Below are 22,397 nucleotides of genomic sequence, written 5' to 3' on the forward strand. Positions count from 1 at the left end.
AGAGGCCCATTGGACTTGCCAACTTTATATGCCCCAATACAGGGGAATGCCAGGGCCAAAAGAATGGGAATGGGTGGGTAGGGAAGTGGGGGGGGGTATGGGGGACTTTTGGGATAGCATTGGAAATGTAATTGAGGGAAATACGTAATAAAAAAATATTTAAAAAAAAGACATAATTATTGTGCCAAGTAATATACGACTCATCATAAAACAAAGTCAGAATTAGAGCTATGAGATGCTTTAACAGAAACGAAGACTGAAGAGTTCAGGTGCACCAGTGTCCACAGCAACACAACCTGAGTTGCACTATACTTTTGCTTTAATTTTCCAGCAGCTCAATGTTTATGTATGCAGGTTACTGACATCTAATTCCTAGCATCAGACAGCATTCACTTCAGGAATAAGGAATTTTGTTGGCAGTCTTCAAGACTGATAAATTGTGCTTTCAGTAGTGAATCCTGTGGTCTCAGGCACTGTAAATCTGAGCTCGTCAGATTGCTTTATTTTGGACAAGAGCCAAACTGGATACAATACAAAAGCCAGAAACCATTAGGAAAACAAAACCTTCCACATTAAAAAATACACCAGGCATGGTGGCACATGTCTTTAATCCTGGCACTCAGGAAATAGAGGCAGGTGGATCTCTTGCCACCTTTAACCCTAACAGCCCTTTAACACCGCGCTTAGCAGCTTCTGAAACACACAGATCCCCACACACATATCCTGATATAAAGCTGAGATGTATCAGTTGAAGAAGTAAATACCCTGCCTTGTGTGTTAGTATCCACTGGCCTCGGTGTAAAGGTCCAGAGTTTTTCCTCCGGAGCAATGAGTGGGCAGAGGATATTGAAAATTGTCAGTTTAAACAACTTTTAATCTTCTCAGAGTTGGACAACTTTAAACACTTTCAATTTCTGAAGCTCATAGAGCAAGGAACAAACTTAAAACCAGATCTTTTCCTGCTGTCGACCTTAAATCAATTAAATACATTGACTACGGCTTTCTTATCTTTCTCGCTCCTGCAGTGGAGAGTGAGGTCAGACTTCATTTAGATATAGGCACTCTAGGTTTGGTCCCGACCATCACTGAGCTTAGAGAGTCGATGCTGGGAACATGGAACTGAGGCTCTGTGCGCCTGCTTATGCCGTAGGTGGAAGCTGGGACTCTGGACTTGGTGTGGAGTGTGTGCACAGTACTCACATGGCTGTGTTTTTGATGATTCTTCCTTGGTCCATCTTCTGTCCAATGCCGTGCACAACAAACACGATATGAGAAGTCTGGGACGGCTTGTCTTCCAGTGTGGCTTCTTCTACATAACCTCTGTGCAGTCTGGTCCCACTGCTGGAGGCTGTGGGGAAATTACAGCCCTAGGTTTACTACTTGCACACTAGGTTTAAAGAAAGAAAGTAGTAATAATAAGACTATATAAAGGTATTTCACTGGTTATACAAAGAGGAAATAAAATCCATAAGATTATATTGATTGACATAAAACAAACTGGATACAATACAAAAGCCAGAAACCATTAGGAAAACAAAACCTTCCACATTAAAAAATACACCAGGCATGGTGGCACATGTCTTTAATCCTGGCACTCAGGAAATAGAGGCAGGTGGATCTCTTGAGTTCCAGGCCAACCTGGACTATACAGCGAGTTCTAGAACAGCCAGGGCTACAGTGAGATCCTGTCTCAAAACAACAAAACAAAACTTACCAAACAAAAAACCAAAAACCAAAATAATGATGCATGAAAATTGGGGAAAACTAACAGACCTACTGTTATAGCATATATACAAAGAGGGTTTACTAATCAATAAGTACACATATCCAATTAATGTTTTGTGCTTAAGATGTAAGTAGGTACCTCACAAAGTGAATATAACTAGCTATAGACATAAAAAAATTCACATATATTTATAGCAAATTAAAAGAGTGGCATAGTAACATTTTCTTGGCCTTAAAAAAATAAAATACATTTTCAAGCTTATTGAGGATGCTCTATCTTCCCTAAAGACCTAAAACATTGTGTGTGAAGAATTGTGCGTGAGAGATGGGTGCCTCAGGCGTCAGTCCTCACCCTCCACAGAGTAGTGTCTTGCTCTGCTGCCATGCAGGGTAGCTGGCTCTCCCTCTAAGTAGCGCTAGGAGTGTAGCTGCACACTATGCTTCTAGCTTATGTGACCCCTGATGACTTGAACTCAGGTCATCACACTGAAAGGGCAGCCTTTTAATCTATGGAGCCATTTACCCAGCCCTTCTTTTTTTCTTTTAAAACTGTAAAAGGCCAAGAAGCAATTCCATTAGCAAAACTTTAGCGAGTTGTGCTGTCTTTCTCACATCACCTTTCCCTCCCCTCTTCCTGCACTGAAACTGAATCCAGGACAATACATTTCTAGCCTCCTCTTCTTTTACGTTACATATCAACTGCCATGTTCAATTGGACTGCACTCACTCATGACTGGCATTTCCTGTCCTTGTCAGAGTATTCTAAATTCCTAATTCTGAGCTGATGAGTGACTTCACAGGGTTCTTGTCATTGAACTTCTACTCAAAATATAAAATAAAAACAAAATCTGAATTATCTACTTTTGCTCCCCCAAATTCTGACAAGCCACAATAACACGTAAGCATTACCTTTAGAAAAGCCCAGTTTTTGGGTAACGGTTCTCGCAATTTTGGATGTTGTTGCGTCACTATAGAGATAGACTTCATCCATGCTGTGCCAGTCCACATGGTTCCGACTCAGCTTGAAACTGTGAACAGCTGTTGTACAAAAGAGAGGGACTGCAAGTTCTCCAAGACAGATCTTCCTTGTGCAAGACACTCTAACACCCAGGTTTCTGAATCAGTATTCTCTAACTCAGACACCATGGACTTCAGTTCAGTAGAGAGAACTATGTCACATAAGCAATGCATAGAGCCTTATAAAATATCACCAATACTACAAGGAACAGCAGAGTGCCAGGTATGACTGTAAATATCAAGCCCTTGTATGTAGCTAATATGTTTTTTGATTATTAAGAAGCTGTATCCCCAGTGGTATGACTCCTCTTCCTGAGGAATATGCATCTATTTAAAAGTTCTCAACAGCCCTAACATAAACTCTCACTCTGTCCCTCCTGTTGATTTTACTAAAAGTATCAAGGTATGTAAAATTTTTACTCAATGTGAGACAAAAAAGACAGTATAATGTATTAGAATATAAGGTACATTGGGAATGGGTGTTAAGGACAGCTATCGCTTGACATTATTTATCACAGCAGAAATACAAAAATGAAGGTTTAAGAAGAAATTAACATTTATGTGGCATGGCTACCGAATTTCTGTAACTGAGATTAGGCTTATTGTGCACAAGGTCTTAAACGCAGATGCTGATGAAGAATTCCCAAGCTCACGAGGCAGGCACTGTGAACTGTTCACTTCTGCATCTCTAGTGTAAATACTGTGTTCCGAGTGTGGAGCATCTATGTGAATCCAGTAATAGTGCAGGAGCAATGAACTGGAGATTGATCTACTCTATCAATTCATAATTTGTTAACATGCATTTTGAAGGTTTACATTTTCCTTTATATATTGGGCACTTAGGTAAGAGACTTCCATAGTTTTATCTTCTGAAAACTACTATTTACCATCACTGTGTCCAATTATCATTTCAAAATCTTGTTATGGCAAAAACTGTATCCCCATTTTAGTCATAAAAACCTGATGCAGAAAGAGACTATTTTGCTCAAAAGCTAGTAACTGGCAGGGTGCACCTGTTTTACCTAAAGGTGAGTTGTAAATGACCTCAAGTGAGAATATAACTCTGACGCTGGGGGCTGGAGACACGGCTCAGCAGGTAAGAGCACTGACTGTTCTTCCAGAGTCCTGAGTTCAAATCCCAGCAAAGACATGGTGACTCACAACCATCCGTAATGAGATCTGATGCCCTCTTCTGATGTTTCTGAAGATAGCTACAGTGTACTCATATAAGTAAAACAATAAAATCTTAAAATATGGCTTAGCACTTAAGCTCCTTTAGAGGACCAGGGTTCAAATCCTAGCACCTACATGGCAGTTCAGAACTGTCTGTAACTCTAGTTCCTAGGGAGTCCTTGGCATGACATAGTGCACATAGATATGCATACAGGGACACATAACATAAAATAAATAAATATTTTTAAAAGAATACAGTTCTGTGTAGGAGGGTTTAGTCCTGGTCAAAACCATAAGGCATGTTGAGGCAGCGTGTTCCCCATGAGAAGACACAGCACGCTAGAAGAAAACTCACTCCTTACTTTACAGATAATTTAAGTTTTATCAAAATTAATTATGTTACTTACCTCTACTGACCTGTATGTATGTACATACGTGTGTGTGTGTGTGTGTGTGTGTGTGTGTGTATCTCACAGGATTAAGATTCAACTAATACAACATACACTAATAGCTTTAGTTCACAGAAAGCAACCACGGGGTCAGACTTCTAAATAGCTTTTTAAAAGCTAAAAGGATTAAAATTTTTGCAAGGGCTTAATAACTACTTACAAAGCAAATTTTTGTTGAAATAGTTCTGAGCTACATATGTTTAAAAGATTGAAACTGATGAAATATTTGGAGAAAAGTAACAAAAACAATCTAGCAAAACTCTGTTCCTCTGCAAACCAGTTACATATTGTCTAACACCGTAAGAACATATACACATGACACAAAATGAATATGTACATACGTGTACTAATGTAAAACTAAGCCAAAGAGCACAATAGACACATTCTTAGAAAAGCTAGTACTTCTATGCTTTAGCAAACTGCTCTAAGGCTGGGCATAAGCTACACAGAAGAGAAGCAGGTTTACTGTACCTTGGGAACGCTTTCGCTTAAGACCTGTGGCATCTGTGCTCTCCTTATATCCTCTCCATTTGAACAGAGAAGGGAGGGAGAAGGGAGGGAGGTGGTAGACAACTAAGAAAGCAAAAACACTGAGCTTCAAAGGAAATTTAAGTGAGGTTTTCTATTCTGCCTCTTCCTTTTAGTCCTAACTTTTAGAAACTGCATTTGACAAACATTATTCTAAATGCTTTCTAAAATGCAACTCCTAGTTAAAAAATCAGTAAAGCAAAAATTAGTTAATGTCTGTCAAATATATATGCTCTACTTTTATTGAAAGGAACAAAGACAAATAATATCTAAATTTACCAGTGACAGACAATTACATGATCATTATTTAATACCTCTGCAAGCTGTAAGACATGAAGGGCATTTTAAATGCTAAGCGATTTTTCTCTATCTTTATGATTCTGAAGATTATTTATGTCACCAAATTTTGATGGCATAGCCACGAAGCGATACACTCTGAGAATACAACCATGTTTTAAACAGCTGACCTAGCTGTCCTGAGATAGCACAGTATACAGTCCACTGAATGCCACCCATACAGAGGAATGATGGCTTCAAGATTGCTTCCGAAGCAAGGCTTCCTTTCATTGACTGAGACAGCTGTTGATGACTTAAAAGTGAAAACATTTTCAAGAAAATCAAATTGAAGGCTCTACTTTCAACCATCTCTTTTGGAAAGACTAGTGATAATGTAACAAAAATAATTTCATTAGGATACATATGCTGTGATACCTTGTAGGCATTAAGCAAACAACACAGAAAAAAAAAAAAAAAGCCAAGCAGAGAATTGATATTTGACAAATCAGTCTTAAAGCCAACATGTTCCTTGTCCAATTTTGCTAGTTATGTTACTGATAACATTCCTTAGATTTAAATAAGTAATTATTTTAGTACACTTAAAATGGAATCTTATAAATCAGTTTATTATTTAGTTAACAAATCACCAAATGTTTATGATTTAATTAAAATCTATATTCTAATATATTCATTTTCACCCTCACTCCCTTTTACATGAACTCAACATTCATAGATTAAATACTGCTTAAATAAGGAATCTTTCATTTTTGTTGTATATACAATTGATGTTATATGCAAAGATTTGTGCAAAAAGGGTTTTTGCGAAATTCTTCCAAGGCATTAAAAGCTGCACCTACACATTAATTACTACGTCTGCAATGCAATGAGATGGCTGTAGGACTCTAAACTAGGGCTAAAAGCTGGGTGACAGCAGAGCTATGAGATGCCTCTGACACAGTAGGAAAGAAAGAACATGGAAACAGGTTTCTTCCTGTCTCCTGCTTTCCTGTGTCTCCTCATCAGTCACCAGGAGCAGACAAACAAACCAAATAAACTAGGAAAACGCTGAGGCATAGCTAGGGGGTCAGACGGACACACACTTGGTAATTTACTACACAGAGAAACAAAGACTACATTTTTAGGTCTAGCAGTAAAACAAACCTGAACCAAATCCCACATTTACCAAATCGAGCTCTTGGGACACACATGGGCCACCTGATATAAAATCACGTGAGTACTTTCAGAAAGCTGGTCAAGACATAAAATGAATTCTCACCTTTCAAAAACAATAGCATGACTCTAAGAAGATAAGCTCACACCATTACACAGCTTCTTATTCCCAACAGAAACTTGGACTTATTGAAAACCGTTTTATGAAATCAATGGTATGGCTCTTTCCCTTTACATCCTATTTCCCCTTGAGAATCACTTGCTAGGTAGGGAGCTTAATTCTTGTAACCCCAAACCCAGAATTACTTGTCTTCTAGCAGAAGAGAAGCCTTTGCAAACTATCAGCTGGAGATCATTCACTGGTAAGAAAGATGTTCTATTTCCTTTGTCTTTTGTTAGCTATAAAGTGTAGTAGTTCCTCTGCACCACTGCAGCAGTATGCATGCATTCATGCAACTCAAGATGCTAGTTTATAAGCTGATAATGTTTATTGTTCACACAGTAAAGTCTTGTTCAGTAATCAGCAAATACTGAAATGTTAAATTACTTAGAATCATTTCCTTACAAAGGAACTTTAATCGACATGTAACTCTGAACATAGTTTATCCACAAAGCGGGCAAGCTAATAATTCCTGTAAGAGAAACACACAATACCTTCCCTCCGTGAACACTGACTGTCTGGAAAACTAGGATCTATTCTTTTTTAGGTGGGGGCTTCCATAGACTGCCTCAAACGATCTTTTGCTGAGGTTCTTTTCACGTAATCAGAGTCTAGTCTAGAAAAGTACCATGATGGCTAGCACTGATCTGGAAAACTTTTACTCTCAGGGGAAGCAGGTGGCCTTGTGCATCTCAAACTTGCTAACTCCAGCAAAACTCCAGCACACTTTCTTGGACTTCAGGTAAATTAAAGAATATGATAAAAAATAAATCATAAAATTGTAACTCCAAACTAGAAGATGGGGACCCTCAGCCACCAGACAGTCTTTGGTGGAACAGGGCTACCCTCACACTCAGAAAGGGCAGTCTGCCTCTGTCTTTGGAATGCTGGCATCACTCTGGCACCTCAACGTTCTTCCCCACTTCCCACAGTTGCGGATGCTCACAGCATCCGTGACACTGTAGCAGTGGAGCTCCTGGCTCTAACTTTTGACCCAGGACTTCTGTGTGGGTAATTATTAGGTGGTGGAGATGAACCCTGGGCCTTACCCATGTGAGGCAAGCGCTGAATCTGGAATACAAGCAGGTCTACACCCTTGTGCGCCTGCTGGTGACCAAGTCTGAGCAGAACAGGCACATCTTATTGTTACTTGGTAGAACAGCCCTCAGTTTCAGTTTCTCTTGTTGTTTTTTTACTACGAGATTGAGGTTGTGCATTTTGTGGCCAGAGCGATGCACAGTATTAATGCCTTTAGGTCAACTTTTTAAAACCACCATATATACCTGGATAAACTGTAACCCAGTATTAAATGTGCTTACAGAATTACTTACTTGAAGGCATAACTTTATTTAGAGTAGTCATCTTAAGTGGATGGATGGACTCAGAGTAATCACTCTGTTAGGTAAACTCTCTAGGCTTGGGGCTGGAGAGAAGGCTCGGTGGCTAAAAGTGCTTATTGCCCTTGCTGAGGACCCAGGTGTGGGTCCCAGCACCTACTCGGCAGCAGATCTCAGTACCTCCAGTTCAAGGGGATCTGATGCCTCTTCTGACCCTGTTAGGCTCCTGCCCCCAGGTGGTGCATAGAGGTACAGTCAGATGGATACACACACACACACACACACACACACACACACACACACACACACATGGTGCCTAGAGGTACAGTCAGATGGATGCACACACACACACACACACACACACACACACACACACACACACGTAATTTTTCTCCTAGCTACTGGGTGAGGGAGGAGAATTAAATTTCAAGTATCTAAATCACAATAATGATCATCTTTTTGTGGGCTCTCTTTATTTTTATAGTTATTCCAGACTTACATCATCTAATCCAATGTTCATTTGGACACTGGGATGAAAATCTAAAGGAGGTAAAACATAAACATATCCAACCCACCGGTGCAACAGCTACTCTAAACAGACATGGTCAAAGGTCCTTTCTTATTCTATTCAAAGTAGTATTTTATTCTAATGCTCCTGTAGGCAAGAACTTAGTTTCTTTGTAATTCCTTAAAATACTAATGACCTCCTGCTCCTGGTAATTTTAAACACTTGTATGTACTGGACGACGCTACAGAGAGCCTGTCAGTAACTCCCATGGCACTTACTCAAACTGTCTCACACTGACCAACCTGCACCTATCCTGGGGGCTCTCTCTTCTCTAAGACAGCCTGAGAACTCCAGGGGGAGATATATGCCTTTATATTTTTCTCACAAAAGTGCCCAGCACAATGTGGAGGCATTAATAATCTTGACAAAAGAAGGGTCAATGCTTTATCATCACACATGAAAAGATTTATGTTTAAAGGATATTTTCGCCCCAAAAAGAGTAAAATTGAAAACTTCAGAAGTATAGAAAGCCAAAACAATCTAAAGGAACATACATTTTTTGTTTAAATATTTTAAATTTGAGGTATTTTTCCCTAAATGGTGGCTCTCTGGAGGGTATATGATGTTTCTGTAACACCACCTGTAATTTTCAAATACACTACAAAATTTCCCAGGATCTTCAATGTTAAATGTCACATCTTTAACCTCTGAGTATATATTTAGCATAATACCAAATAGTAGATAAAAGGGTGGGAAATTATATTTTTGATGAATTGAACTAACAATGTTAAGTCTTTACCTATGCCACAACACAACTAAAATTTTTATCTTAAACTAAGAGTGGTGTTGTGTGCCTGTAACGCACTTGGGAGGCTAAAATTTTTATCTTAAACTAAGAGTGGTGTTGTGTGCCTGTAACACACTTGGGAGGCAGAGGTTAGAGGTCATCCTCAATTACATGGAGAGTTCAAGGCCACGTGGGACTACAGGAGACGCTGTCTCAAAAGAAGAAAAAAATTTCTTCTAATGACCTTCAGGGACTCATTCTAAAAAAGGACAGTGTAATAGTTTAGATAGTTCTCTTTCTTTCTCTTTTCCTTCTCTCTTTCTTTTTTCTTTTTCTCTTTCTTTCTTTTTTTTTTCTAGAAGGGTCTATGTAGTCCTAATTGCCCAGGAACTTGCTACATAGACTACTAGGCTGGCTTTGAGGGCTGGCACCACCATACCTGCCTAAACATCTTATTTCTAATTAGAATTTTACTGCTCGATGTGGATCTTAAAGACCTCATACAATGTTGTTACAGTAGCTGAGATTTAGATCTTCCTCTTCTCCATCTCTGTCTGTCTGTCTACCTGCCTGTCTGTCTCATACACACAGAGGGAGAGAGGGTAGGAGAGAGATATACAAACAGAACAGAGAGAAATAGAGAGGCAGGGACAGAGAGAAACCTATGCAACCTTACTCATACAAATAAACTGTTTTTAGGCATAGTAAGTTTGGGCAGTTTGAAGAAGATGGAAGTATTTGTTACATTTAATATTTAGCGAGAAGGCAGAGTACTGAGTTTACATGAAAATGAATTTGACTGTGAATATGACTGTAAGCAGGTGGTGTAGAGATGACACAGCCCTGCTCAATCCCTGCACAGGCTGACTGCAAAGGGGAAGGGCAGTGAGGACGGGAGCAACACCCTTCTATGTGCGTGCTATCTTCTCTGCGAGCTTTCAAGCACTAATCGTACTGATGAACGCTGACAAAACTATGTTTGCTATATGAATTGTCACTCTTGAGATAGAAGACTTGAGGAGAAAAAAAAATCCCTCAACTCTGCTTTGTCTAGTAGCGATGACATTGTTTTATGACAAAAAATTCTGTCCTTCAGACACTGTGACGTAGGTGTGTGGCAGTTCTAGTAGTGGTGAGAGACCATTCCTTACCTTCAAATCACATTTTTTGTTGCACAAGAGTGAAGTGTTGTTTCTCTAGTTATTAAAGTGTTACATGCAGCCAGTCTTATAGAGAAATCTTTTCTCTACACTGGTGGGTAAAACCTTTAGCCTAAATCTGACAGCAAAATAAGGAAATGCTTGAATCTACAGATCAAGAGACTGAGATAATGTATTTAAAACTCAGAGCATGGTCCCTGCAAATTACAAGAGTTATAGAAGTGCTGGATTTTCACAAGCCTCCTCAGTCACCCTAACTGGGGAACAAAAGCCAAGGTAGAGCTACACTTCTTTTCTTGTGACCAATGTATGGATCTATACGTACATTCAGAGAAATGACAGACAACAAAAACAGAAGCAGAGAGGAAAAAAATGAGCAAAAGAGAAGAAACCGAGTGAAGGCCTGCGGACAGTGAGGAGCCGCATCCCGTGAATTACTTGATCAATACTGGGCGGGCTTCTTGGCTTCAGAGAGGTTTTATGGGGTAAGGAAAATGGTTTCTCAAATTGTACTTTAATTCACTAGGTTTGGCAGGCCTTGCCAAAAGCCTCCCACATAAAGACAAGCATGGAGGAAGAAACACTGAGCATCATCCACACAGTCTAAGCTGCCTGTGCATCGTACTCACCAGAGTAGTTGATCCCACTGCCTGCAGCAAATGGAACAATAGAAGGGGTTTTAACTTTACCACACATTTTGAGGTTTATTCAAGATTCAGACACACACTGAAAACATGGCAATCTTGGCAAGTCTATAAGGTTCTTAATGGCTGAAACAACGTTACTTCTGTGAATAAACTAAGGAGCATGCTTGCTTTAAATTAGAAACTTGTATTTATTTATTTTCCAGAGATAATTAAAAGATAACATAAAAGCAATTCTGGCCTTTAGAATTCAGGAAAAGATTATTAAGGTACTAATAAAACTGCTTTTTTATGTGACAGCAAGAAATATTTTTTAAGTTCTACTTTCTGTAATGACTCAAATTGCCCCAAATGACTAACTCTGAGTATAATATAAACATTTTGTACCTATATGGTAAATTGTGCTAGTATTGTGCAATAAAATATATATACTAAGTAAAATAATTCAGAAATTCATAGCAGTTTTAAATTTAAGAATAGTAAAGTGTTTTAAAAAAACAAATTTTAGAGCTGTGGGTATAGTTGTGGTAGAATAGTTGCCTAACATGCATAGGCCTGATTGCTAGCACCTCAAGGCAACATCATATTTAATAAGCTCTGACTATTACTAGAGTTACCAGCAGTATCAATTACTTACGTTTATAGAACACACTAAATGACTGTACCGACAACTTCCATAGAACATACCAAATATTGACTGGTCATCTTACCGTCTTTTCCATCTAAGGATTTTGACACTTCAATATCAAAATTTTCTTGCATCTGCTGACCCCTAAAACAACTGAGATGTTCTTGCTCAATTAAATTACTTTCTTCTTCTTCTAGAGGTTGCCACGTCCCATCAATAAACCACTGTCCACGCATTACTGGTATTTTATCAGCTTCTGAAAAGAGAGATCACAAGATCAGCTTCTCACAGGGAGGCACACTAGCTATCCCCCAAGCAGGCTTTTGTGACAGAACATAATCAGTTAAGGTAGAGCAAGCCGACTTCAAGCCAGATGTACCTCCTCTGCTTGTTTCAGTCAGAGGCTTACTCTGGCTGTTAGTCCCTGGCCTCTGCCTCTTGAGTGTGAGGACAGGTGTGACCCACTACACTTGCTGGAGGGTTTCCCAGTTATCAAGATTAAGCTATCTAGACAAGGAATGCCTAGTATATTGCTTTATCATTAGGAACACAGATGAGCACCTGTCTATGTATGCGAGGTGCTGTGTAAGCCAGGTGTGGAGGTTAGGGGCTTTAATACAATGTTTTGTTGGTAGTTCAAGCTTATCAGGGTAGCATTCCAGACATAGTGTCTAGAGACTGTGAACACAATGATGGGCTTTTTGTAGGTCATGTTGGAACATGTCATCTTGAATCCAAAGATGGTTTATTAAAAAAAAAAGCAAAACTAGGGTGGCATTTACCATAGTATCAGGGTGCTTGCAGAGCAACACCAGGTCCCAGGTTCAATTCTCAGTAACAGCAGAAAGTTAAAACAAAACAAACAACCCCCACAAAGTCAAAGACTGGTCCGAATGAAAGTTAACATTACCCTAAAAGTAGAAGCAAATAGAAATAAATGAATGAGAACATACACACATGCACACACACACAAACACACATAGAAACATGCCTTAAGCTTTCAGCAATAGTCACATTGTTAGTCATTACAACACAGCTCATTTGAAGCTGTAGGCTTTGATGAATGCATTCATTCTGTGGATATCATTAGTATATAAACTGATGACATGAACACTCCATGTCTTACTGTTCAGTAAGGAAAAAAAAATTCATAGACAACAGCCAAAGGCACCTGGAAGCTAGCAAGAACCTCGACGGGCTGATAGGCACTACACATGTAGTTACAGGGACCTTGATATGCTGAGATGCCTGATACGCCTGTGGCCCTATCAACGTATCAGGCATATATATAGGGCCACAGGCGTATGTTAATCAGAGAGTCAACTGTCTCTTCTGCCAGGGGTATAGGAAATGCCTCCTTTTGGCAGATGGGAATCAGTTCCACAAATTTCCTGAGAATTGCTGGCTTTTATCTAACTACAAGAAAGCCTTCCATAGTCTAGGTTGAGTTCATTTCTTGATAATTTGGACTGTCTTTTGAAGTTTGGAGAGTTGGGGGTTTCCCTTGGACCTGACAATTAGAATTTAGAATGTTAACACAAAAGAGATTAAAATATAAAAAGAAACCTCTGTAATTATAAATTTCAATGAGGAATATCAATGTGAACTACAGATACCTTTTCTCTTAAAAGGGGGAGGGGAGGCACAAACAGTGCATGTGAGCAACCCTAACACTGAGCTGAGCTAATTCCTAAGTAAAAAGTTTGACACTCATTTTGTTTTTCGAGGTGAAATCTCACTGTGTAGCTAGCCCTGGCTAGCCCAGGCCTTGAACCTGAAGGATCCCTTTGCCTTTGCCTTAGAGTGCTGGCTTCCACTACCCTGGCTCCTTCCTTGTGTTTCTCGGGATGCTCTTGTATTTGCTAGTCTCTCTCCAGTGATGCTGGGCACTGAGTCTCGCTGTATTAGGTGTACACGGTGAACACAGGACCTCATGAGCTAGGACTTATTGTGCTGTAAGTGCACTCTATCCTTATTGGGGAGGGTGGGGCTTGAGCTTTACCTTTGCTCTTGAGGCTGACACCCAATTCTTCTTCCCATCTGGCTGTGGCGTCTGCACCTTCCTTTCACACCACTGGGCTCTACACGTGTCTCAAATACTGCACAGAACTGGGCTTTGCAGATAAAGACATGTGGAATTTTCTTTTTGATTGTTTATTGATACAACTGATATGTCTGACCCCAACTCTTGTTCTTTATAGTTATCAGCTTCATTACTCAGACTCTCCCATGGAGCACTTCCGTGCCCACCTCCCTACCAGTTAGGAACACGAGGCAGCTGTGCATATCTTTTTTTGCTTATTTAAAATTTACCATTTGGCCAGTCTATTTTAAATGGCATCATGACTTCACACTTATTATAATATATACAATAGGTTAATTATTTTATTCTATTTTAATTTTCCCTTTGTCTGGACATAACAATTACACTTATTTTCTCAATACTGTTTTATTCTTGAAAATACAATTGTTTGTGATATGTTGTTGTGTATATTCAATCTGTTCATCCAATACTGGAAGGGCAGTAAGTTCTAAAAGTTCCATTTCCATCTTCCTAGAACATGGTCTTAGCTTTCTTAGTAATGCGACTTTTTTCTCCCTTTACAGTTGATCTATAAACTCTAATGTCATGGGGCTGAATGAGAGCTATCTTGGCTTTTCCATGGTGGGTATTCCAGCCTGGACTACACTGGGTACTTTCTGAGACCCTCCCTTGCTTCTGCACCCTACCTTCTTTTTCTTTTAAAGTTAATGAAAATTTAATATTACATTTTGGGCTATATATAGTCTTTCTGGGTTTTGGTTTAGTTTCCATTTAACTTTTAAAGATTATCTACTATCTTAATTGAAAGAATTTATTGAAATTCTTCTGTCATCTAGGTCTTTTCTATTAGATATTTTCTTTATTTGCATTTCAAATGTTATCCCCTTTCCTGATTTCACCTCCAAAAATCCCCCATCCCCTCCCCCTCCCCCAGCTCACCAACCCATCCACTCCCGCATAGAACCTTCACAGGACCAAGGGCCTCTCCTCCCTGATGACTGACTAGGCCATCCTCTGCTACATATGCAACTGGAGCCATGAGTCCCACCATGTATACTCTTTGGTTGGTGGTTTAGTCCCTGGGAGCTCTAGGGTACAGGTTAGTTCATATTGTTGTTCTTCCTAGGGGGCTGCAAATCCCTTCAGCTCCTTGGGTCCTTTCTCTAGCTCCTTCATTAGGGATCCTGTGCTCCGTCCAATGGATGGCTATGGCATCCTGCCTCCTAAGACGCTCCCTTGCTTCTGCATCCTCCTTTCACACTCTTGGTTATTTTCCTTTTTATAAATGGCCCTTAGTAGGTAGTTGTTTGAATTTACTCTCCCTTGGATAGCTTTTAGTTAATGTACTATCTTCCCTTCAATTTTGGCTTAGGTTTCTATGTTATGATAAACATGGCCAAAAGCAACTTGAGGAAGAAAGGGCTTATTTCACCTTAGAGCTTACAGTTCAAGGGAACTCAGGGCAGGAACTCGGTAGGAACTGAAACAAAGGCCTACTGACTGTTGCTGTGGCTTGCTCAGCTTGCATTCTTATACAACCTAACAGTGGTATTGCTCAGTAACCTGGGCACTCCCAAATCAATTATTAATCAAGAAAATGCCTTAGAGACTTGTCTACAGCCTAAACTGATGGAGGCATTTTCTCAATTAAGATGCCCTCTTCCCAGATACATGTAGGGTTGTTCAAGTTGACAAAACCAACCAGCACAAACTTCTTTACTTTAGTAAAGAAAAATAAATAAAATAAAATAAAATAAATAAAATAAAATCTTGTTATACTTCTTCCTGGTTTTGTTTTGTCTTAGCGTCTGAATGTTTGTCTTTAAGTGACTCTCTGCCCTTCTCCTTTCCCTTCTCCACCCCGACCCACACCCCTACTTTCTTCCTCTTTCTCTTCCTTCTTTACCAATCCCAGGCCTGCAACTGGTGACTGGCGCTGGGACACTTTCTCTACCTGGATAGTTGATGCTTTAAGTGTTCACACTTATTTTTATTTACATTACTGTCTGACATTTTCAAAAATGAATACTATATTTTCATTTGAACTATATCTTCTCCCTGTTCAACTCTTGTCAAATTAATGACTCCTTTTATCATTGTTACACACACACACACACACACACACACACAGAGTTTGTTGAGTTCGTTTACCACTGCTCATGTGTACATATGCGTAAGGCTGAGCAGTCGGGATTGGACATCAATGTCTGGTGAGGATGTCCTTCCAGTGATTGCCTGCAGCTCTCCATTCCAGAGGTGCCCGGGGCCTCTGGAGGTTTCCACACCCACACTGGATCTGTGGATAATTTTGTCTATGCTTGTGTTAGGCTCTCTTCCCACTCCTCTCTTCTTCAGTCTCTTAGGTCACTGTGTGGCCACTCTGTGAACTCATAGGTCTGCAGCAGTGATAGTAACTGTTGTAATTCGCTTTGTGTGTGTGAGCTGTGGGTATGTGGCCCATTCTGGATTTTGTGTCTGAGTACGTGTGAGGACATGTAGGGCAATTGAGGTTTAGAGAGCTGCTACTACCTTCCAAATCAAGTAGCTTATCTTATTTAATCTTAACTCTAATCTTAATTATTTCTCCAGCTTCCCAAGTGCAGAGTCTTAGAGAGCTATTTTCAACTATACAATGTAGCTTTCCAGATAGGAAAGGCACTTGCTTAGCCTTCTCTCACCAAAATCACAGGTTCTTGAGTTGTGTTGAGTCATGAATAGTCACCCAACACATTGACTTCCAGGGAAAAACAAACAAAGCACATGACCATACAAGTCTGTTCCTTCTCTCTGTGTTGCTCAGCAGCTGCTCTGGGTGGGTCACTCAAGGCAGAAACCTTGGAGTTATCCAAGACGCCTCTGCCTAATTGCTTTTTACAACTACTACTCAACACTATGTACTGTTTACCATATCTCAAAAATCATGCTCACATTGGGCTCTATGAGCAGGCCAGCATGAAGAGCTGAGCCAAGTGTCCAGCACCCATATAAAAGCCAGGTGTGATCGCAGGTACCAGGAACCCCAGCACTGAGGACGGAGTCAGGCAGATTCCCGGGCTTGCTGGTCAGTTATCTACCTCAAAGGAATAAGATAGAGCACAACAGAGCCCAGTCTCCGGATGTGTGCACATGGGCATGCACCCATTCACCCACCACCATCAGTGACCAGACAACAAAAAGTTCAGATGACTTTCCAAATCATCCCTTACTCATCAGGACGTCTTGGTTCACGCTTGTTTAGTTTCTGAAGCTGCCATGGAAGCCTGGGATTCCTAGTGTCAAATCTGGCAACAGTCCCTCCACCCCTGCTAACACTTAGCTGTCAGCCCACGTCTGTGTAAGCACACATGAGCATCTCTTCAGAAACCTAATCCACCTTTTACAGTTGCCAAAAATAATTGTTTATTTCAATACTGAAATTCTCTAATGGCTCTGCACTGCTCCTCAGATAAGTTCCTAATCATCTTCCCTTAGACTGCCTCTTCATTTATTTCACACAACTTCTGAGTATGTACCATAAAGCAGGCACCAAGGTAGACCGTGGGATGCAGAAGAGATCGCTGATGGTCCTGGTACTTTTCACACCAACAGGGCACTTCTGTGTGTGTGTGTGTGTGTGTGTGTGTGTGTGTGTGTGTGTGTGTCAAGGTGGGTATCTGGCTATTCTGTGTATGCAGCTCCTGGAATGCTCTTACATATGTTCATAGGTTGCTCTTACCTACTTTCATCTCGTTAACTACTAGCTTTACCTTTTCACAAGTCCTTCCCTTAGATATGACTCTCCTGGAGTAATGATATACAGATCTGTCAGTGTTTATCTTGAACATATTCTTTTAAATTAATACTTAGAGATTTAAAAAAATTAGATTAAAACCTATCCATACAAAGTAAAGGTTTCTTTATGACATCTCACATGTACTTTGCTTCTGTTTTGATCATTTTTATTTAAATGATTTTTTTTTTTTTGAGACAGGGACTTATAGGACACCAGGCTGCTCTTAAACTCATTATGTAGCCGAGAATGCCCTTGCACTTCTGATGGTGCTGCCTCCTCCTTGTACATGCTGGGATTACGGGCCTGTGGTTATTTTGTGTATAGTCTAATTGCTTAGCATTTTTTGTTTCTCTGGAATCTTGGGTGGGATGCAAGCTCTATGTCCACCTGCATCTCAGATGCTTGAAAGAGGAACTAACATGAAGAGCTACTTCAATAGCACATGTAAAATGTTGCTAAGGGAGGCATTAGCATTGTCCTAGTGGTTGGCAGAGAAAAACTACACTGGGCTTTCCCCAGTTCTGAGTGTGCCTGTCTGTCTGATTAGCTGGTATATGCTGTAGTGCCATTAACACATTCATTTTTAATACTAATTCTTTGAGGAAACAAACAACTGTCTGCCTACCTTCTAAGTATAAGAATGGTCAGATTTTAGAGGGTGAACTACTTATTGAAGAATAATAGGTATATAGAAAAATACACCAATCACATAGCGCTAATACCCAGACTAAGGGAGCATTACAGAAGGTTCCCCACCACCACTCAGACACAACCATTCACTCCTCTGAAAGACGTAAACTCCTAATTTACAGCAGTATATAGATCAGCTTAGCTGTTAGAAATTAGATATGATATTATCACAATATAATTTGTACTTTTTGTTGTTTCTTTGCCTCAAAACATGGGACTTTAACTACTATTCATCTGTCCATCCATTCATCTTCACAGGTGAAGGTCAGAGTGAGTTCTCCCCTTCCACATGTGGGGCTCTGGAGACTGAACTTAGTTAGTGTCAAGCAGTTTTACCAGATGAGCCATTAACCAGCCAGGAATGGGATTATTATAATGGTTAAAGTGCTTGTCACGGATTACCAAACATTAGACAGCTACGAGATGTTCTTGGCTTGCTTATTTCTACCACTAAATTGATTCCAAGTAATGTCACCACATCAGACCACCTAATTGCATGTTGTGAATATTAAAGCAGGAACGGGTCTCTAGAAGGACTCGACACTTGGGTATGGTGTGTGTTTGCTGAGGGTTCATTTGTTAAAGACTTGGTCCCAGGATAGCTCTGCTAACTGGAACTCAGTGGGTGGAGCCAGAGATGCCGCTGACAATCTCAGCAACCCAGCTTCTTCCCACCAACAAGGACGTGCTGGGCTCAAAGGGGCAACAGTGCAGACACTGACAACTTTATTTTCTGAGACAGTGTCTTATGTAGTCTACTAGGATGACCACGAATCTGTCTAAGTGAAGTTAGGTGGCCTTGAACTCCTGATTCTCCTGCCTCCCCTCCCCAAATGCTAGGATTGCATACAGGTGTGTGCCTCAGCTATTTCTCAAAAAACTAAAATATTAGTAATCTTTATAGAGCAACTATATTTCTAGAATGTATTTACAGAAACATGCTGAATTGTCCAGAGACGATGCCGAGGTTTTTACTCAAGTACTATTGTAATAAAAAGGAAAGCACGACAAAACGCGGCCTATACTATCAAGAAACAAACAACAAACACTGGAGACTCTTGCCATTGGTGGGAATATAAACTGGCTTCAGCCACTATGGAAATCAGTGTGGAGGTTTTTCAAAAATTCAAAAACTAAAAATAGACCTGCCATATGACCTGGCTATACCACTCCTGGCATATATCACAAGGACTGCAGAGCTACTCACATGACCATATTTGCTATTGTTCTAATTCATAATAGGAAGAAAATTTAATCACCTTAAGTGTCCATCGAGACAAATGGATAGTAAAAATGTGTCCAGACACACAATGCAATTGTATTCAATTGTAAAGCAAAACAAAATTTATGAAACTGGCAGAAAAATGGAACTGGAAAATATTTCAAGTCAAGTAAACCAGGCTTAGAAAGGCAAATATTACATGTTCTCTCCCATAGTGATCCTAACAATTATGTGGGGGTAAGCATAGTTAGAGAGCAAGAATCTAGAAAGGGCCCATGAACACAGGGAAAGAGGGTTTGACAGAGGGTGGGGAGAAGGCAATAGAACACACGCCATATCAAGGTGGAAAGCAAAACACTAGGGGTGTAAGCACATATGACACATATGACATAAATGACATACGTGATGAGAGGACATAAATGGGGATGTGGAGAGAAATGAGGGGAAGGATCAGTCCACACTGAGTACCTGTGAGAATGCTACAGCAAAGTCCAATACTCAAGTGTTAATTAAAAATAAAAAGCAAATAAAATAAAAAACCATGGCCTATCAACAGAAAACTGGATAAATATAGGTTAGGGAGATGACTCAGTGGGCAGAGGCGCTTGCTGCTGAGTGTGAGAACCCAAGCTCCATCCCCAGACCCCACACTGTAGGAGAGACCTGATTCTCACAAGTTATCCTCTGACTTCCACATGCTCACTACAGCACATGTGTGTTGTGGCACTTGCTTATGGTTCTTCCTGGTCACAAAATAGATGCTTATTACTGACTTCAGAGAGCCACACACTCATGTGTTTAAGCCACTACTACAGCAGCTTTCAAAACTAGGCACTGTAGCATCTTGGGTGGACAGACACACAGACACACGCAGAGGCTTCCTTCAGCCATTACATGTTTGTTAGTTAATATACCATTTCCACAAAAACATCTTTTATCATGTTTTATTAGAGAAAAAGGCATCTGGGCTGGCGAGGTGGCTCAGCTGGGTAAAGGTGCTTACCGCTAATCTGAGGACTAAGTCTGATCCCTAGCAGGTAGTAGTCTACTTCCACGTATGTGCTGTGACGACAGACGCGGCGTACACACTACAAGTCACAAGAGAAAAGGGAATCCTATGCTATGATTTAGGTCTCCAGCCACACATTTCTCTGTTAAGGCAGAAGAATTTTACCCCGTGAACATTTTTATTTTCCTAACAGTGTTCAGGACTGGGCAATGGTGATAACTCTTCTTTGTGGCTACAGCACACATAGGCCTTGGACTCTAAAATGCTCTGATTCTTTTGGAACCTGTGCAGTGTAACATGTGACTTTCCTGTGCTGGTCATTGTAAGCTGTCAAGCATTAGTAAGACAAGATAGGTAAATTAGCATATAATGGCTAAGCTTAGTTACCAAAACATATCGGACCCAGTCAAATAAAGAACCTGTCACTTCAATGTTTGCCACAAAACATCACTTAATTCAATTTCACTTTACAGAAAATTAAGTTCTAGCTAGTCAGATATAATTACATTGGCATCTCCTGTGGCAGGAGTTTCCCTGTCCAATCTATTTAAATATTAGTGTAGCAGGAAACCTGTGATTGGATAGGGAAAAGGGAGGCGGAGCTCAGACTTGGGGAGGTGGGGAGGCAGAGAGGTCAGGGGAGAGAGAGGAGAAGCCAATATGGAGGTGGACAGTTAGGAAGAGGAGCCTGATCCGCGTGGTTTTAAATAGCCACAGGTAGTTACGACTATCAGATAGCGATAGAAACATTGGGATAAGTTGTCTGATCCAGGTGGACAGCTTGTATCATTATCGATTGGCTCTGAAATTATTGTGTGGGCATCTTGTGAATTGAGAATTTATTGATATGTAAATCTGAGTTGTTAATTACAAGCTTCTAGAGTTTTGTTTTACTGGGTTACTAGAAGGTGGGACCACTGACCACAGGGGGATTATGGTTGAGAGGGTATGGGCAGCACTGAGGCAGCGAAATGAGTCACGTGGGGACCACTGTGGCTGATGGGACTGCGCCGGGGCAGAGAGTAGCCAGCAGTAGTGGGGGAAGCCTGCCGGTCTTTTTAAATATTTCCTGCAACATCTCCCATTAAAATTACTAAAATATAATGTGTTTGTTACTGAAATGTAGTATTCTGGCTAGTTACAATGCCATATAAGACATCGGATCCTAAAGCTTGGGAAGTTTCCTCAGGTCTTTAACCCTTTCCTTATTAAATGGAATACTCTTCATATAATTGTACATTTTCTAGCAGTACTTGAACTTCCTATGAACAAAGCCAGCTGTGGTCTGCACCGATGCTGTGAGGAGGTGGTGCTGATGTATTAGCCATTGTCTAAGTCTCCACACTCAGCACTGCTTACCAGAAATCTGCATTGCTTTGGGACAAGCATTAGAAGTTACATCAGATACTTTGTTTTGACCTGAGCTATGTAGAATTCATTGCTCTATTAAAGTTCCTGCAAATAATTCTTCCCTCAGATGATGTCCTTCCTCCAAATACAACCATCTTCTATGGCGATTATGCTTTTCACATGTCCTCAATACCCACAATAGCCAGGGCAGGTCAGCTGCTGTTCTACCAATACATTTAGCTGCCAACCTGCTTACCAAAATCTAGCAGCTCCTGATTTCTAATTTTACTGATGTAGAAATTGGAACAGTCGCCAGGCAGTGGTGCTGCACGGTTTTCATCCCAGCCCTCAGGAGGCAGAGGCAGGCAGATCTTGTGAGTTCAAGGCTAGCCTCATCTACAGAGAGAGTTCCAAGACAGCCAGGGCTACATAGAGAAACCCGATCTCAAAAAACAAAACAAAACAAAACAAAACAAAAAAAATCCCAACAAACCAAGCCAAACAATATAGTCTTTACAGTATCTACCATCTGTACTCAGATGCGGAGGGCCTACACATTCTTTTGCTACCACAGGACAATGGCAGACTCTTGACATCTCTCCTTAGCATGCTGGACTTGAACACTACAACTGTCTGTGTGCTGGCTGTGGCCCCAGGAATGCTGGAGGTACTTGAATATAAAACAATTTAGCTCCAGGAGGAAGGTACTTTGAACTTATCTGACAATTCTGTTTGGTTTTTTTTTTTT

General features: G+C 40.4%; 1 protein-coding gene across 8 annotated transcripts in view; it reads right to left on the reverse strand.

Moving 5' to 3' along the window:
- Ddhd1 (DDHD domain containing 1) overlaps positions 1 to 22,397 on the reverse strand; it is a 69,208-nt gene that overhangs the window by 28,896 nt on the left and 17,915 nt on the right. For 2 of the 8 annotated variants that reach the window (XM_029468896.1, XM_029468895.1), the window contains exons 2-6: positions 11,645 to 11,818; positions 10,920 to 10,940; positions 4,836 to 4,937; positions 2,635 to 2,763; positions 1,201 to 1,348 (exon numbers count right to left, since the gene is read on the reverse strand). In XM_029468896.1, the coding sequence (XP_029324756.1) occupies positions 1,201 to 1,348; positions 2,635 to 2,763; positions 4,836 to 4,937; positions 10,920 to 10,940; positions 11,645 to 11,818 (574 nt within the window). Of the gene's footprint in view, positions 1 to 1,200; positions 1,349 to 2,634; positions 2,764 to 4,835; positions 4,938 to 10,919; positions 10,941 to 11,644; positions 11,819 to 12,344; positions 12,562 to 22,397 lie in introns of those variants that run through there. The other 6 variants (XM_029468898.1, XM_029468897.1, XM_021181799.2 and 3 more) reach the window with 4 other exon arrangements.

The sequence above is a fragment of the Mus caroli genome, chromosome 14 (genome assembly GCF_900094665.2).
Source record: "Mus caroli chromosome 14, CAROLI_EIJ_v1.1, whole genome shotgun sequence".
In the NCBI taxonomy this organism is placed as follows: Eukaryota; Metazoa; Chordata; class Mammalia; order Rodentia; family Muridae; genus Mus; species Mus caroli.